Source organism: Rhinolophus ferrumequinum, chromosome 15 (assembly GCF_004115265.2).
Source record: "Rhinolophus ferrumequinum isolate MPI-CBG mRhiFer1 chromosome 15, mRhiFer1_v1.p, whole genome shotgun sequence".
Taxonomy (NCBI): domain Eukaryota; kingdom Metazoa; phylum Chordata; class Mammalia; order Chiroptera; family Rhinolophidae; genus Rhinolophus; species Rhinolophus ferrumequinum.
In genome coordinates this window covers 44,623,838-44,639,972 of record NC_046298.1, presented here as the reverse complement: position 1 = coordinate 44,639,972, position 16,135 = coordinate 44,623,838, and the positions used below count along the sequence as shown (strand labels likewise).

The 16,135-nt window shown below is 50.6% G+C and overlaps 2 protein-coding genes and 4 non-coding genes across 8 annotated transcripts; all 6 read right to left on the bottom strand.

The window, feature by feature from the left end:
* Positions 1 to 2,472: 2,472 nt before the first annotated feature.
* Positions 2,473 to 6,123, bottom strand: RPL13A (ribosomal protein L13a). Its single transcript, XM_033129456.1, has 8 exons — positions 6,022 to 6,123; positions 4,565 to 4,637; positions 4,079 to 4,144; positions 3,774 to 3,875; positions 3,504 to 3,589; positions 3,248 to 3,307; positions 2,792 to 2,914; positions 2,473 to 2,588 (listed from the first exon to the last, which is right to left on the bottom strand). Exons 1-8 carry the CDS (start codon positions 6,034 to 6,036, stop codon positions 2,502 to 2,504), a joined length of 612 nt encoding a protein of 203 aa, XP_032985347.1. The 5' UTR covers positions 6,037 to 6,123; the 3' UTR covers positions 2,473 to 2,501.
* On the bottom strand, positions 3,079 to 3,165 carry LOC117035670 (small nucleolar RNA SNORD35). Its single transcript, XR_004425240.1, has one exon. It is a non-coding gene; the product is annotated as a small nucleolar RNA SNORD35 (small nucleolar RNA).
* On the bottom strand, positions 3,377 to 3,447 carry LOC117035669 (small nucleolar RNA SNORD34). Its single transcript, XR_004425239.1, has one exon. It is a non-coding gene; the product is annotated as a small nucleolar RNA SNORD34 (small nucleolar RNA).
* On the bottom strand, positions 3,650 to 3,734 carry LOC117035667 (small nucleolar RNA Z195/SNORD33/SNORD32 family). The gene has a single exon (XR_004425237.1). It is a non-coding gene; the product is annotated as a small nucleolar RNA Z195/SNORD33/SNORD32 family (small nucleolar RNA).
* Positions 4,435 to 4,518, bottom strand: LOC117035668 (small nucleolar RNA Z195/SNORD33/SNORD32 family). Its single transcript, XR_004425238.1, has one exon. It is a non-coding gene; the product is annotated as a small nucleolar RNA Z195/SNORD33/SNORD32 family (small nucleolar RNA).
* A 635-nt stretch (positions 6,124 to 6,758) lies between the features above and the next one.
* Positions 6,759 to 14,929, bottom strand: FLT3LG (fms related receptor tyrosine kinase 3 ligand). 3 transcript variants are annotated; one of them, XM_033127156.1, is made up of 8 exons: positions 14,110 to 14,929; positions 12,804 to 12,870; positions 11,976 to 12,089; positions 11,750 to 11,803; positions 11,262 to 11,405; positions 10,603 to 10,741; positions 9,193 to 9,374; positions 6,759 to 6,981 (listed from the first exon to the last, which is right to left on the bottom strand). In XM_033127156.1, the coding sequence occupies exons 2-8, from the start codon at positions 12,834 to 12,836 to the stop codon at positions 6,769 to 6,771; spliced, it is 879 nt and encodes a 292-aa protein (XP_032983047.1). In that variant the 5' UTR covers positions 12,837 to 12,870; positions 14,110 to 14,929; the 3' UTR covers positions 6,759 to 6,768. The 3 variants fall into 3 exon arrangements, with proteins under 3 accessions (XP_032983047.1, XP_032983048.1, XP_032983046.1); XM_033127157.1 differs by lacking the exon at positions 14,110 to 14,929 and adding an exon at positions 13,481 to 13,643 and having other exon boundaries at positions 10,603 to 10,687; XM_033127155.1 differs by lacking the exon at positions 14,110 to 14,929 and adding an exon at positions 13,188 to 13,301.
* Positions 14,930 to 16,135: the final 1,206 nt, after the last annotated feature.

Sequence of the window (16,135 nt, the reverse complement as noted above, 5' to 3'; positions counted from 1 at the left end):
TACTCTAGTTATTAGTTTTAAAGGGGCTATTTCCCGGCCTCTGCCAGATTTCAAACATTTCCCAGCAGAAATGCAAATGGCAGTAGACCTGGAGACATTCATCCTTCCAAGTGAGCTCAGAAATGCCTATTAAAACAAGACCCTGGGCGAGACAGGCATGCTCACATACCCTTGGAGGGTGCTTTGGTGGGCAGTTGGGCAAGATGGAACTGGAGCTTTGAAAGTGTTCCTTCTGCTGGCCAAGGCTACAATTCCGTTATTTGTCCTACATGAAGGGTTAAGTGTCCACCCAGAGGTTTCATTTGCATTCTCTAATGTTGAATGATGTTATCTTCTCACACACTTATTGACCATTTGTGTATCTTTTTTGGTGTAATGTCTATTCTCTATTCAAATCTTCACCTAAGTTTTCCTTGGTTTGTTTCCTTCTTATTGAGTTTTGTTTATATATTCGAAATACAACTTCTTCCAAAGAGAAATGATTTGCAAATATTTTCTCCCAGTCTTTGGTTTGTCTTCAGCTTCGTAATGGTGTCTTTTGAAGTGACAAGTTCTGCATTTTTTTTGCTCAAGATTTTATTGGGGAAGGGGAACAGGACTTTATTGGGGAACAGTATGTACTTCCAGGCCTTTTTTCCAAGTCCAGTTGTCCTTTCAGTCTTAAGTTGTGGAAGGCGCAGCTCAGCTCCAGGTCCAGTTGCGGGGGGCACGGCCCACCATCCCTTGTGGGAGTCGAACCGGCAACCTTGTGGTTGAGAGGATGCGCTCCAACCAACTGAGCCATCCGGGAGCTCGACGGCAGCTCAGCTCAAGGTGCCGTGTTCAATCTTAGTTGCAGGGCTGCCCACCATCCTTTGCGGGACTTTAGGAATTGAACTGACAACCTTGTGGTTGAGAACCCTGGCCCATGTGGGAATCGAACCAGCAGCCTTCGGAGTTAGGAGCATGGAGGTCTAACCGCCTGAGCCACCGGGCTGGCCCAAGTTCTGCATTTTTGTAAAGCCAGATTTATCTTTTTAAATGATTGCACGTTCGGTGGGATTACAACTGGACTGATTTAACACGCAGTTTTACTGAACTTCAGAATTAAGCTGTCTTGGGTCATTTCTGGAGGAAGCTCCCCTGGTGAGCAGGAGCCCAAGACGGGTAGGAACACCACCCATTTGTTAAATGATTAAGAAAAACCTAAGCCTGTGGTATCTTGAACATTTTGGGAAGATTAAGCATGATAGAATGGCATGTTATAATTTTGTCCCTGAACTATAGTAAAATGTCTTACCGTTCCTCAACTAGCTTCCTTTGTGCGGTCAGGCATTTGAATACTTAATTCCTAAATTATAAAATTGTTTCCAAATATTGCCCACCAACCCCAGGGGCAGTATAAATCGTTTCCTTTCCAAGGCAGACCTTTGTCAAGCCAGACTGCTTCCTGTGGTGTGCTGGGTCTGGCACCTACTAGGTGACTCCACCTAAACCTCACCAATGAAATGGGGACAGGCTCTGATGGAGGTGATCCATCAAGGGTAACTCTGAAAGGCTTGTAACCTGCTGTATTTACCCTTGTGGGGATTCACCAAGGTAAAACGGCGTTATGAACTTACGAGATACTCCACTCCTAGTGCCTAACTGCCACTTGCAAAATGCTTCCTGCCTGGTGTGGCAGAATACTGGAATGGTCCATGTCCCAGATGGGGCATGGCTTTAAAAAGCTGGCAGAGAATTCTTTGCAGCTGAGAGACAGCTGTCAACTGGGGAGCACCAGGGGCCAGGGTGGTTGAGAAATACAAATTACACAGGCTTCTCAAGGAAATTCTTTGGTAGGCAAATATCTAAGGTTAATTCTCCATGAATGACAGGTTATGAACCAACATCTATCCATTATGTGTGGAAAGACACCAGCACAGCCAGTTTTGTTTTTCAAGCGCTTTTTCCTTTCCAAAGTCCTGGCTCCCCTCGGCCTGCCTCCACAGCAGACACACACTGCAAAGACGCCAAATTTCTTTAAAAATAATTTATTCGTTTTTGATCACAAGGTACAGTAGGGAAGAGCAATACCTATGACTCCTTGGTTGTCTACATGTAAACCACCCTTGTAAAACACAAGGCTCACTAGGCCTCCAAGTGTTCTCTCACATCCTAACAGCTATAGAGTATAGCATAGTACCTGACTATGTGCGAAGTTTAAACTTGTGCTTTCCAGCTTTCTCGCAAATACTGAAAATGAACTGACTATTCCAATATTCCAACTGTTTCCAAAAACTCTTTATGAACAAGGTCACAAATTATTTCTGCACAGCTCTTAGAACCATTAAAACTTTTTAAAAGGCCTTTCTTAAAAACAGTGGTGATTAAGGCCCCTTCTGTGTTCCCAACCTTCTAAAGCCCAGGCTGCCTGTGGCCCCTGGAAGGCAGTCCCTGGGGATCCCCCACATCCAAGGGCGGCGATGGAGGAAGGGCAGGCAAGGCCAAGCATGAGGAATTAAGAGTCAATTTTATTGGGCTCAGACCAGGAGTCCATGGGTCTTGAGGACCTCTGTGTATCTGTCAATTTTCTTCTCCACATTCTTTTCGGCCTGTTTCCGTAGCCTCTGTGGGGGTAGGACAGGTGGTAGTCAGTGGCTGCCACCTGGAACCACCCTCATCCCAGGGATCTGATCACACTACCCACACTCCAGGCTAGGCTTTAGGCAGAACCCTCTGGGGGCAAACAAAGACCACTGCATTAAGAGATATCACTTGCCACGCCCTGCCCAGGAGTGTGGTGCTCCCTCATCCATCCCCATGATCTCACCATGAGCTGTTTTTTCTTCCGGTAATGGATCTTGGCCTTCTCCTTCCTCTTCTCTTCCAGAGTGGCTGTAACTGCCTGGTACTTCCAGCCAACCTCATGAGCCAAGCGCCCGAGGTAAGCAAACTGGGGCGTGGGGGAAAGAATGAAATTGTAAAGAAACAGGCCGGGACTGGGGCAAGGGTGGCCATGAGAGATGATGGGCTTAGAGGATCCTGGGAATTGAACAATCTAACTTTCTCAGCAAACTTACATGAGACACACCCACCCCCTTTAAGGGTTCTATGCTCTTCCTGGCATCAGCTAAGCCATTGGCATTATCGGCACTGCCCCCAGTGGCATCCGCAGACCATCGTGAGAAAAAGCCATCATCTGCCAGTGTTGGGGACCTCCTCAAGTTCATCCTTCAGTGGGCCTGAGATCCCCAAGTTAGCACACTCAGCGTAACCTGGGACTCACCTTCCGTGTAGGCTTCAGACGCACAACCTTGAGGGCAGCAGGAACCACCATTCGTTTTTTCTGTTAGGGAAGAAGAGAGGCTTAGGGACCTGGCATGAGGGACAGACAAGGAAGAAGGCTGGCTGGGGCAGGTGTCTCAGCTAGTGCTGTTCTCATGAGGATCAAACAATGTAGGTAACCGTGGATCATCACGGACACCATGGGACATAGACACTTGTGTTATGTGTGTGTGTGGGGGGCCTCTGGTCTACCTTACCTTGTCATAGGGTGGTGGAATCCCATCAAACACCTTGAGGCGGTCCAGTGCGGCCTGGCCCCGCTTGGTCTTATGGGGCAGCATGCCTGTAGAGGGACAACAGTTTAGTGGAGCTCACAAGGACACCCACAAAAACAGACAAATAGGTGGCCTCAGATGGTAGTGCATGTGGGGTCATCTCATGGTTGGAAAACTCGAACACGAGTGGGGGAAGTTCTCATCACTGGCCATCTGCCCCATCACCACCTGAAACCCTTATGCCCAGCTTACCTCGCACGGTCCGCCAAAAGATGCGGCTGGGAGCTCGGAAGTGGTAGGGGCCTCGGGATGGGTTGGTGTTCATCCGCTTGCGGAGAAAGGCCAGGTACTTCACTGAGAGGAAAACACGAGGCCTCACAGTCTCCAGGCAAATGCTAGCTTCTTCCAACACACACACATCCATACTCCTGCGGGCCTATTCTGGAACCCAAACTATCACCTCCAACCACTGGTGGGAGGGATTTCAGAGCCTATGGAGAAGACTGAGCACCTCATAGGTCAACCCTCTCCAGCCCTTCTCCCATGCTCTAACTTACACTTGTTTCTGTAGAAATTGCCAGAAATGTTGATGCCCTCACAGCGCACGACCACCACCTTCCGGCCTAGAGGAAAAGGAATGTGAGGCAACCATGGAGGGCAAAAGTCAAGAAACCACCGAGGGCTTTACCTACACTGACCACCACCCACCTGCCCAGTTACTGTTGAGGACCTGGAAAGGAGGATCCTCCCTGGTAAGGAACTGACCACAATGCTCAAGAAAGCCAATTCCCCGGCAGGGGAGCCTTGCCCCAAGCCACAGAACAGTAATGGACAGAGCTGGATTCATGCTTAAATGTTATCCCAACAGAAAAAAGTTTTGATTCCACAATGCCCAGCCCCAGGGAGTGGCTGGCAGGTCTCAGAGCGGTGCATGGGGTTGATCTCACGGTCGTGAGACTCAAACGAAAGATGGTGATTGTTGCTCATCACTGACCTCAGGTCGGAACTCATGTCTGGGGGAGCTTCAGACAGTGGACACTTACCCAGCAGTACCTGCTTGGCCACGATGGCCGCCAGGCGGCCCAGGAGATGGCCTCGGCCATCAAGCACCAGGACCTGTTAAAGATAAGGGAAAAGGGCTTAGGGGCACCCACAGCTTTCCGACTCCCCACCCCAAGCAACCGTGGCTTTCAACTGGTTTGTTTCACCATATCCCCCAAGGTGCCACCTATCCAAGTATCAGACCTGGGCACTAGGATCCAAGGCTCACTTTACAGACGAGGCCCAAGAACGCAAATGCTTTAGTCAGAATTTTAGTGAACAGAATAAAACACCAAAGAACTCCTCACATCTCAGCTGCTTGCAGGGCAGGAATTTTTATGCCCAGACTATAGCTTCTTCATCAAAAGTCCCCACTCTTATCAAGTGCTGGTTATATACGTTGTGACCATTCGTTGGAACACAGAAATGTACAGAATCTAAAGCCAGACTTCCTGACAATGTAACTTTGGCCAAAAATCTGCAGCTCTCCATGCAACTACCTCACTTGGAAGATGAGGATAACATATCTGCCTCAGGAACGTTGTGATAAATCAATTACAGAAAATACAACGCAAACTGTCCCAGGCATACAGTAAATGCAGTGACACTCAAGGAACTCTACCACTTCCAAACTTGGTTTTCCTTCCTCAATCACAGACCCATTACATGAAACACACATGGACCCCCTTTACAAAGCCATCCCCCCCTTCCTATGTGTTACACGAGACGCCAGAGCACTAAGAGAAAAATAAGCTTCTACTGCCCTCATTGATGGTCCCCAAGTAGTTAAGGACAAAGAATGTCCCAGGGCTGTGGAGCATTTGATCAACCTCTGCTTCCAGCAACAAGGTTTCAAAGAATCCATCAAAAGTAAAGGAAAAACAATCCATTCCTGAAAATCCCGTACTCAAGAGCTCTCTCGACCCACTGCGAAAGATTTCGTACCAAAATACCCAGAACTGCAGAGGAACCACGGTTAGCACTCTCACGATATATTAAAACAAGGCCGCCTTGAGCAGAGTGCAAGTACCCTCCACTTTGGCCAATCCTCGACTTCTCAGCCACCTTCCACGTGGTTCCCCATCGCTGGAGGTACACGGGTCCAATCCGCCCGAAGCCCAGCCCAGATCAAGGTGAACGAGGCCTACTTTTAGTCTATGTGCTGCCGAAGCGAGCACGAACGAGGCCTACTTTTAAAGTAACTCTTCCTGTGCTGAAAGCCCCCATCGTCACCCCTCGGGGAGAAACGATGCCGCATTTACCCAGCTTTGGGGATAAAGACAGTCCAGTATTTCCTGTTTCCCTGTTACACAGTTCTTTTAACCCAAAAGCTCCCCGTTTTGCTCAACTATCGAGCTTAAGCTTCACTACACACGTAGGAGGAGAAAAAGGGTCGAACTCTGTTCTAGTCTGGATCCCTCCCGGCCCCACGCCACACCGGCCCGCGCGCAGCGCGCACCTGCCCCTCCGCCATCTTCGGCAGTCGCCTGGGAAAGAAGGAAGCCTTGGCGCAGGGTTTCTTATCCCTTGAAGCAGGGGCGGAGGAAATGACGCAACACGGGAGCATGAGCAGCTTTCCGCCGTTTCATTGGCCAGAATGCCTTGCGCTTGCGCAGGAATGTCCCTCCATTAGAAGGCGGGCTTTCTGATTGTCCAATCCGGGAACCGTTCCCAACGGCCCTCAGCCGCCATTATTGTGTGGGGCAAGAGATCACGTGGTGTGGAAGACGGCTCTGCTAGGGCGGGGCTGGCCAGCCTAAGCTACCATATTTTCGTGGGGCTGCTAATCTCGCGCGCAAACTGCCTGCGGCGTTTGCGAGGTGAAACGCTGTTACCCCTTCCGAGTGACAGCAGGCTGTAGGGCATGTGGTGGCGTAGGCTGGGTCAGGTGCTTCCTGTGGGTTCCCACTTCTACCACCATCAGAGCGCGTATCACCCTGTGCTTGTGGCTTTGTGTCCGTCTGTCTTCCCTCCTATTGACCAGAAGCCCTGAGAGGTCCAGGCTGGTTCTGACTCTCTTCCGGGGGGCCTGAATTGCCTTGCACTGGCCCGGGGCCCCATGAGGCGTCAGAAAAGGGGTTTTGAATGAAATATTTCATTAACTGAAAAACCAAAATGCCAACCCCGACTGCCCCACCCACACCCTGCCCCATCCACACCCTGTCCCATCCACAGATAGGCCTGGTCAGAGCTGGTAGGAAAGGATTTATATACAATCTCCTGGGGACAAGGGCTTTGTACAGAGGGGGGCAGGTGCGGTTGGGGCTGGCGCTGGGTGCTGGCGTTGCCTCCATCCTGGGGAGAGAGTGACAGGGGCAGTGCTGTCGAGGCAGGGACCAGTCTCTAGCTGACTTCCTCCAAGTCCGGGCTCTGTGTCCTCTGGCAGGTGACTCCTCTCTCTGGGCCTCAATGTCCTCCTCTGTAAAATGGGATGATAGATGTGACTGTCTCATTGGGCTGTTTGAGGATCCAAGGACAGAAGAGAGGGAAGCAGGAAACGGGCTCTGTACAGGCTCACTGCTGAAAACAACCAGCAATGCACAGCCAGCGATCAATGTGTTAGGGCCTCGCTGTCCAAGAGAACTCTGCAATAATGGAAACTTCTAGATCTGCGCTCTCCAACTTAGCGGTGATTCCAGCCACATGAATATTGAGCCCTCCAAATGTGGCTATGAGCCCGAGTTTTTAATTTTACCTAATTTTAACTTAAACTAATAGTGTGGTTATAGGGAGTGTGAAAAAACAGGGACAGGGGTGGGAGGAACACTTCTCGATGTATTAACTTAAAAAAAAATTGAAATAAAAATTATTGTTCAGAAAAATGTGTTGAAATGAAAAATCATTAAATTTAGAAACTGATCCTTGATCCAGTTATTGTAAATGTTGTTTCAAACAACTTGGGTGGGTGAATCTTTTTGCGAATGTAAATTTCATGAAATCTAAGTACACATCCAGTATTTCTGATAATAATTTAGCCTCTGAGTTGACATGTGCTATGAGGATAGTGTACACACTAGATTCTGAAGACTTGGTATGGAAAAAAGAATGTAAAATAGCTCAATAATTTTTAAAAATACTGATTACCTGTTGAAACAGCAACATTTTGGAAACACAGGATGAAATAAAACACTGGGGGTACCAAAAAAATGTATACACATGACTTGTATTCATGTTTTGTTATTGGTATATATTGAGTATCACAATTTTAATAGTTTTTTTCCTTATGTATACATTTTTTTGGCACCCTCGTATATTCTTTAACGTATCCTGTTTCTTTTTAATATTTTTTTTTAATGTCGCCATTAGAAAATTCAAAATTACGTGTGTGGCTTGTGTTCTATTTCTGTTGGACAGTGGTGCTCTAAGGGCTTTGCATGTGTCACCTCTGGACAACTCTATGGTAGAAGGACTGTTAGTCTTTTGTACAGAAAAGGAAACTGAGACAGAAGAGTGAAAGGCACAGATGCCAGAACCAGACAACCCAGAGTCAAATCTTGGCTCTGTCACTCACGAGCTGTGTGATTTTTGGCAAGTTATTTACCTCTCTGTGCCTTGGTTTCAGAGTCTATGAAACAGAGATGATAATGGCACCGGGTTCTCAATTGAGTGAATTTGTGGAAAGCCTCAGCACAAGGCCTGTGTCACTGAGGCACTTACATGTGCAGGTGGTTACTGCAAAATGTTTCTTGCTAGATCTCTCTGGGCCCATCAGGCACCTACTGAAGCCTCCCTTCCCTCCTTCCTCCCTCCTGATCCACCTGCCTCCTGCCCTCACATCTGTTCCTAGGGTCTTTCCTCCATCACACACCTCCCATGTTGCTGCTGCCCTGGGCAGGAAGCCCCAGCTTCCTTGCCTGGCCTTTGATGCCCACATTTTTCTGTGGCATTTTTCAAATCTCCATTAACACCTGCCCCAGGCTGAAAAACCCTGAGCTTTTTCACACCTAGAGGGTCTTGCGAAGGAGTCCCTCCTTCTGCTCCAGGAGGCCACTCTCCTCTGGCTTGCAGACTCCTGCACCCAAATATTTCCCCTGGGGCCCCTCATGCCCACAGGTCCCCATTGAGCTCACTGTCTTTCCCTAATCTCCCTCCTCTCCCAGGTTCCCCACTTTCCACCCAGTCACTGGGCCAGACACAGGGTTGTCTGTGCCAGTCCCCCCTAGCCCGTCAGTCTCCAGCCCTGTCCCTCCTGATTCCTGATTTCTCACTTGCCATCCTTTCTTCTCCATCCCCATGGTCCCAGCCTGGCTCAGCCCTTGTCCTCTCTCCCTGGACCTTCTCCCAGCCTCCTCTTTTGTCTCCAGTCTCTCTCTTCCAGTCTGTCCCTCTCATAGCCCTAGAGGGGTCTTCCTTCATCCAGAGCTGATCCCTCCATCACCCCAGCTCACAGCCCTACACACACACACACACACACACACACACTCACACACACGAAGTTCAGGGTCTTCAATTCAGTGAAGACTCACTAAGACGAGTCAGTGCTCCACCAGCCACGGGGGCAGCAAGCACGTCCTGGGGACTACAGGCAGACGCACCTGCAGCCCCTACAGGGTCAGCCATAGTTGGGTGACTGAGGCCTCTGGCCCTCCCTCAGGCTATCCCACCCCCTTTGCCCACCCTGCTGGCTCACCTGCTCCCCAGGGCGAAGCATTCTCCACTTCCTCCTTCGCCAGTGCAGGCACCAGGCAGCAGCCAGCAACAGGAGGGCCGCGGGCAGCAGCAGCACAAGGAGCAGCACAGGGGCCTGAGGGGCCGGCAGAACTGTGGCCTCCAAGGCCCAAGGACTCCTTGGGGGCAACAGGGTGGAGGAGTCTGGAGGGAGAGAGGAGGCTGGGTGATCAAGGAGAAAGGAGAGGCCAGTAAGGAAAGAAAATCCGGCCTGGTGCTGGCTGTGTGACCTTGGGTAGGCTGCTGGCCTCTCTGTGCCTGTCTCCTGATCTGTAAAATGGGGACCATCATTATACCCACCTCATAAGGTTGTCACAAAAATTAAATGAGCATATATACAGAAAAAGCTTGGAACAGTGTCTGGCACATAGGAAGGTTGCATATTTTATAACTCAACAAATGTGTCTAGTGTTTATATATCAATTTGTTTATTCTTCTTCATCTCTTAATAGTCTGTGGGCTGCACGTGGGTGACAGGACACTTACCTATCTTATTTATTGCCAGAACCCACTGCTTAGTGCTCACTAACTAAGAGTTTAATTTACATAAATTACATATTCAAATGAACAAATAAATAATAAACAATAAAAAAAATACAACGTATGAAGCTCTGTTGGCCCACAAAGCCTCACACCATCTGGCCCCTTTGTCCCCTCTGTACCCTCATCGCTCACTCTCTCCGCCTTGCTGGCTCCAGCCGCACGGGCCTCCTCACTGTAGGCAGGTTTCTGTCTCAGGGCCCTCGCGCTGGCTGTTCCCTTGCTCCCAACTTTCAGTGACTTTCCAACCACCCACCTCAGGCTGTGATTCCATCACCTTGTTTTAATTTGCCTGTATAGGGCTTATTACACTTAGATCTTTTCCTGTTTATTTGATTGTTTCCAGGTTTATTGTCTGTCTCCTGATTAGCATGTCTGCCCCAGATGTGGGTAAATTTGGTCTTGTTCCATGTTGTGTCTCCAATGCCAGACAACAAGGAGATGTCTGAGTAAATGTATAGTCATAAATGTAAATACAAATGACAAAGCCAAATGTAAGTGAGAAAATGACTGGAAATACAGGGAGAAATTAAGAAAAATCTACTGAGTTGTTCTTTTTAACTTTTAAAAAATGGCTACTAGACAATGTACACTTAAACGTGTGACTCTCCTTATATTTCTATGGCACAGAGTCGCCTCACAGAAGGGAATGTTGTCCCTTCTGGGTAAACTAAGGCCTGGAACGGGGAATGAACTTGGGGGAAAATGCCCAAAGTCACACAGCCTACGGGAGCAGGAGGGGTCTGGGATGCCCCAAGCGAAGGGTGTGAGGGGCTGTGAGGCTGGGAGCGGAAGGGTTGGGTTGCGGGGCTGGGGCACTGGGAGCCTTTACCCGGCTGACACTGCAACTCCAGGCACCTGGAGTAATTCCGGCTTGTGATCAAGGGCTTCAAGGCCACCAGCTGCTTGGAGGTGTCCTGCAGGAGGTGGGAGATGTTGGTCTGGACGAAGCGAAGACAGCTGGGGAGGGGCTGGGGGCAGGGGAGGGAGATGTCACCACAGCATCACCCCCACCATCTCCTCAGGCCAAGGGCCTTCCCTGCCTGGCAATGCCCCGCAACAGGGCCCAGTGACGCCTGGGTCTCAGAGGGAGGGTTTGGACCCCTGATCCCCCTGGGTGCTAGGGAAGCATCCTTAGCAATGCCCAGCAACAGGGCCTAGGAAGACCAGGGTCCGGAGGGCATTTAGATCCCCTTCTTCTCCAGGTTGCTAGGAAAGAGAATCCCTTAGCAACAGGGCCTGAGAAATACATCAGGATTGGTGCATTGGGCCCAGACCCCTCACCATCCTCCGGTGCCTAAAAAAGTGTTATTCCCCAGCAAGGGGGCCCCCAGTGGGACTGGGGTTCCAGCTCCACCTCCCGTGAGTTGCTCCGGTCAAAAGAAATCTCCAGTCAAAAGAAATCTCCAGTAAGGCCGAGGTGAGCTCCACTTCCCATTCCCTAGGAAAGCATCTCGCTGCCCTCACTTGTCCCCCAAGTTCAGGGCTGACCTGGAAGGCACATAAGGTGACAAAGTGTATCTCGGTGTTGACAGCCTCCAGCAGGTTTTCCATCTGGGACCCAGCCACAGTCTTGAGCCGTCCCATCCAGCGCTGGGCCAGGACTAGGCGCCAGAAGGCCCCACAGAACTCATTCTGAGGAGAGACAGCCCAAGCTCTGGGTCCCTTGGGCAGTGGATCTGGGGACTTGGGGGAGGAGGGTGCTGGGGGCCCAGACTCCTGGGTCTGAGGGACCAGGGGCTGGGGCTGAACTCCTGGGTCTGAAGGAGGAGGGGGTGGGGGCCTGGATTCCTGGGTCTGAGGGAGGAGGGGCCGGGGGCTGAACTGCTGGATCTGAGGGAGGAGGGGCCGAGGGCAGGGGCTCCTGGGTCCAGAGGAGGAGGGGACCAGGTTGGCAAACTAGCCTGGACCCCTGAGGGGTGAAGTATCTTGAGTCTCTTTCCCACCTTCATCCCAGGCCCCTCCCAACTGTGACTCACCTCCTGCAGGTTGGAGGCAACAGTGACGGGATAATCTTGAAGCAGGTAGTCAGACTGTCGGAGAAAATGGGGTTAGGCTGGGCTGAAGACAGGAGGAAACAGCACTATGGAGACCCAGGGAGATGGGGGACAGGGAGCCACAAAGACCGAGACCCAGACAGGGAGAATTGAGACCGGGCGACAGAACCTCAGACAGGGAGCGCAGGAGAGGGCGGAGCCCACTCACCAGCTTGCGGATGGAGTCGGCGAAGGTGGAAGAGATGGGGCTGTAGTCGAAGGAGCAGTCGGGGGTTCCACGAAGGCAGGGGCTGAGCAGCAGCAGCAGCAGCAGCAGGGAGGTCTGGGGGCGGGGAGCCCTCTATTGACTCCACACCCCCCATTCAAGCCCCCCCTTCTTCTCCCTTTCTCCTTTCCCAAGGCTCAGTCCATCTCTTCCGATTCTCAGCCCCCTGCACTATCTGCCTTCCGACTGCTCACTTCAGACCCTCTGTCCCTGTTTTTCTCGCTGCTTCTGTTCAATGCCATCCAGTCTCCTTTGCCCCATGTCTCTCTCTGTACCCACCTCCCCAACTTGGCCCATTGATCTCAGTCTCTGCTCACCTCTGCCGGTAATCTTCTCTGTGTACCCCTCTGCCGTTCTGTGCTCATCTCTCCATTGGGGTCCCATCTTCCCCATTTGTACCCACCTCCCTGTTTCTTCCCCCAACCCCTGTCCATCTCTTCCCACCTCTGTCCATCTCCCCCACTTCTGTCCATCTCCCTCCACTTCAGTTCATCTCCCCCCACCCGGTCCATGTCCCTCCATCTCCATCCACCTCCCCTACCTGTCTGTCTCTCCCACTTCTGTCCATCTCTCTCCACTCATCTGTCTCCCTCTACCTCTATCCATCTCCCCCACTCCGGTCCATCTCCCCATCTCTGTCCATCTCCCTCCATCTCTAGCCGCCCCTCCTCCCCCTGTCCATCTCCCCACTTTTCTGCACCTCCCCTCTCAGCTCTGCCCATCTTGACACTGCCCTGCCTTTCCCCTACTTTGTCCCCCAGGTATACGCACTGTTGGGTTCCAGGCTGGCAGCAGCACTGTCATCTCGGCCGGGGGCCCCTCATGCCTGTGGCCAGATCTTGCAAGGGACAGAAGAGCAAGTCTTGGACCCCCACACCCCAGTCCCTTCCTCTCCCGCCCCTTAACCTCCCTACCCCTCCCTTGGCCCCTTGATGTGGTCAAGTTTCTGCCTCTTTCTCCCTCGGGCTTCCTGCATGCGCCCCAGTTACGGTGAAAACTCCGCATCTCTCCTTCTAAGAACCCCGACGTCCGGTCCCCGGAACACTCCCCAGGCAAGGACCCAGGAACCTGACCCCCACCCCTCCTCCCTCAGCCCCAGGAGGGGGACCCCGGCCCCGCCCCTCGGGGACCCGTAGTTCATGTCTCCTCCCGCACCAGGCTTGCCCCAGCTGGGTGTGGAAAGGGCCAGGCCGAGTGACAGCCAGAGATCGAAAGTGAAAGAATATTTTGGGGGGAGATAAATGAGTTGGGGTGGATCTGGTTGAGTCCTGGGACGCCACCTGGTGGTGATAGGTAGCGGCTCACACCGCGAAGAAGGGTGCCTCGTCCTGGGGGGCTGAGTTTGGGTAAACTCCCGGGGTAGGACACACAGTGAATGGGGACTTGGGGTTCGAACCCGGATCTGTCTCCAGTTAGAACCAATGCACATATGGCAAGGAGGAGGTCACCTTGAGCCCCTCATCTTCTCCTTGAACCCCAAAGTCTTGGCGTGGACTTGTGACTGTTTCTCACTGCCCACGCATAGTCCAGTCCATTCGCAAATCTGTTGGCTGACCGTCCAAATGCATCCAGAATCCGATCAGTTCTCCACCTCCGCTGCCATCACCCGGGGTCAGCCACCATTATCTCCCACCTGAGTATCACAGTGGCCTCCTCACCTCTGTTATTCATATCTCGCCAGAGGGAGCTTATGAAGATCTAAGTCAGCTCACACCCCACCTCTGCTCCAAATCCTCCCATCTCCCACCACATTCTGATTAAAAGACCAAGTTCTCAGTGAGGCCCAAACAGACCTGAAAGATCTAGCCGGGTTCCTTCTCTGCCCTGGCCTCCTGGCGGTGCCTGGGGTAGGCACACTCTGGCCCCAGGGCCTTTGCACTGCCATTCCCTTAGCCTGAATGCCCTCCCCTCCAGATGCCCACAGGGCTCAAACCTCCCCCCCCCCATCCCATTCAGGCCTTTGCTCACACACACAGGCAGAGCCTTCCCCACCACCCTTTTTCAAATTGCACTCCTGCTTTGGTCTCTCCCTTGTCACTTATATATCACCTTCTGACATACCAAGCACTTTACTTACCTTCTTCATTGTCAGTTTTCCCCACGGGGACGTCAGCTCCAGGAGAACCACGGTGGGCGTCTGTTTATTCTGCTGGATCTCCAGCACCTAGAACTGTGCTTGGCTCAGAGCAGGTGTTCAATCAATCTTTGTTGAATGAATAAATGGATCCTGGCCTCTTTCCTTCTTCATTATTGTAGTTTAAAAGAGAACATGTCTGGTCTTTGTCTCTGGTTCCTAGGAGACCACCTCTGAAGTCCTCAGACTTTCCCAGATAAGTGATAGGAGTGTCTTTGTTATTCCTGAGGGGCCCCCTGAAATCACCTGAGTTTATGCTAATGAGGTGACTCAGGATGGGGGTTGGGCAGGCAAGAAAGACCAACGCAAGATTAAAGGGGTTGGGCTTTAAGACATAGGATATCCTAACTTGTGGACCTCCCACCTCCAACCTCCAGGAAAGGGGAGCAGGCTAGACACTGATTTCCACCTCTGCCTCTTGGCTTTGTCCTCTTGTGTCTTCTCCCCTTCTGTCTCTTGTAAGGACACCTGTCATTAGATTTAGGTCCCACTTGGATAACCCAGGATGATCTTCTCTCAGGATCCTTAACTGAATTACATCTGAAAAGACTGTTTTTCCAAATGTCACATTCATAGGTTCAAGTGATGAGGATGCGAACATATCTTTTGGGGGACCACTATTCAGCCCACTAGAGTTCCCCCAAAGCTGTTTCCCACCTGTGGGCCTTTGTACGTGCTGTTCCCTCTGCCTGGGATGCTCTCTGCCACTTTTCTAGCCTAATCAGATACTCATTGTACTTCTAGACTCAATGCAATCACTAATCATCAGGGAAATGAAAATCAAAACCACAATGAGATACCACCTCACATCTGTAGAAAGATTATAAAAAAGACAGGAAATAACAAGTGTTGGTGAGGGTGTGGAAAAAAGGAACCCTTGTGCACTGTTGGTGGGAATGTAAAATGATGCAGCCACCGTGGAAAACAGTATGGAGATTCCTCAAAAAATTAAAACTACCACATGATCCAGCAATCCCACATCTGGGTATTTATCCAAAGGAAATGAAATCAGGATCCTTAGGGGTTTCTGCACTCCATGTTCACTGCAGCATTATTTACAACAGTTAAGACATGGAAACAACCTAAGTGTCCACTGAGGCATGGAGAAAGATGTGACATTATAATATATACATAACATACATATATATTCTTCAGCCACGAAAAGGAAATACTACCATTTGTAACAACATGGATGAACCTGGAGGACATTATGCTAAGTGAAATAAAGCAGACAGAGAAAGACAAACACTGTTTGATCTCACTTCCCTGTGGAAAAGTCAGACTCAGAACCAAAGAGTAGAACGGTGGTTGCCAGGGGTTGGAGGTGTGGGGGAAATGGGGAGATGTCGGTCAAAGAATACAAACTTCCATTTAGAAAATGAGTAAGTGCTGGGGACGTGATGTACAACACGGTGACTATAGTTAATGATACGTATTCTGTATTGCACACTTGCAAGTTGCTGAGAGATCTTAAGTGTTCTCACACACACACACACAAAGGTAATTATGTGACGTCATATGCATAATTAACCTGATTATGGTAACCATTTCACAATGCTATGTATATTAAAGCATCAGGTTGCACACCTTAAAAAAGCATATTGTACAATGGAAATATATACAATTTTGTCAATCATACCTCAACAAAACTAGAAAAACAAAAACCCTCAGTGTAAATAGCATGGTCCTTGGGAAGATTCCCACCACCTCTCTCACCCTCATCCCACATGAACATGAGTGCACACGTACACACACGTGCGCACACGCACACACACACACAGTCAGGCTAGGTATGGTGCCTACTCTGGGCCCCCAGAGTACCCTGACCGTCCTCTATTATAGTACACATCACCTTAGGTTATGTCTGTCTTTCAACCAGAGTTGAGCCTACCTCTCCTCTGATCACAGACCCTCTATGGCTCCCTAGTGCCCTTGAGACAAATCCCAGCCTCTGCTGACACCTTGATTT

What these genes read in the sequence shown, in the direction of transcription:
- RPL13A (XM_033129456.1), bottom strand. An exon ending in CAATTTCTACAGAAACAAGT is followed by an intron (nt 3,876 to 4,078) that starts GTAAGTTAGAGC and finishes TTTTCCTCTCAG; the next exon opens with TGAAGTACCTGGCCTTTCTC. An exon ending in TTCCACCACCCTATGACAAG is followed by an intron (nt 3,308 to 3,503) that starts GTAAGGTAGACC and finishes CTTCCCTAACAG; the next exon opens with AAAAAACGAATGGTGGTTCC.
- FLT3LG (XM_033127156.1), bottom strand. Translation starts at nt 12,836, where the DNA reads ATGACAGTGCTGCTGCCAGCCTGGAACCCAACA. An exon ending in TGCCAGCCTGGAACCCAACA is followed by an intron (nt 12,090 to 12,803) that starts GTGCGTATACCT and finishes CCCCGCCCCCAG; the next exon opens with ACCTCCCTGCTGCTGCTGCT. An exon ending in TTGCCTCCAACCTGCAGGAG is followed by an intron (nt 11,406 to 11,749) that starts GTGAGTCACAGT and finishes GTCTCTCCTCAG; the next exon opens with AATGAGTTCTGTGGGGCCTT.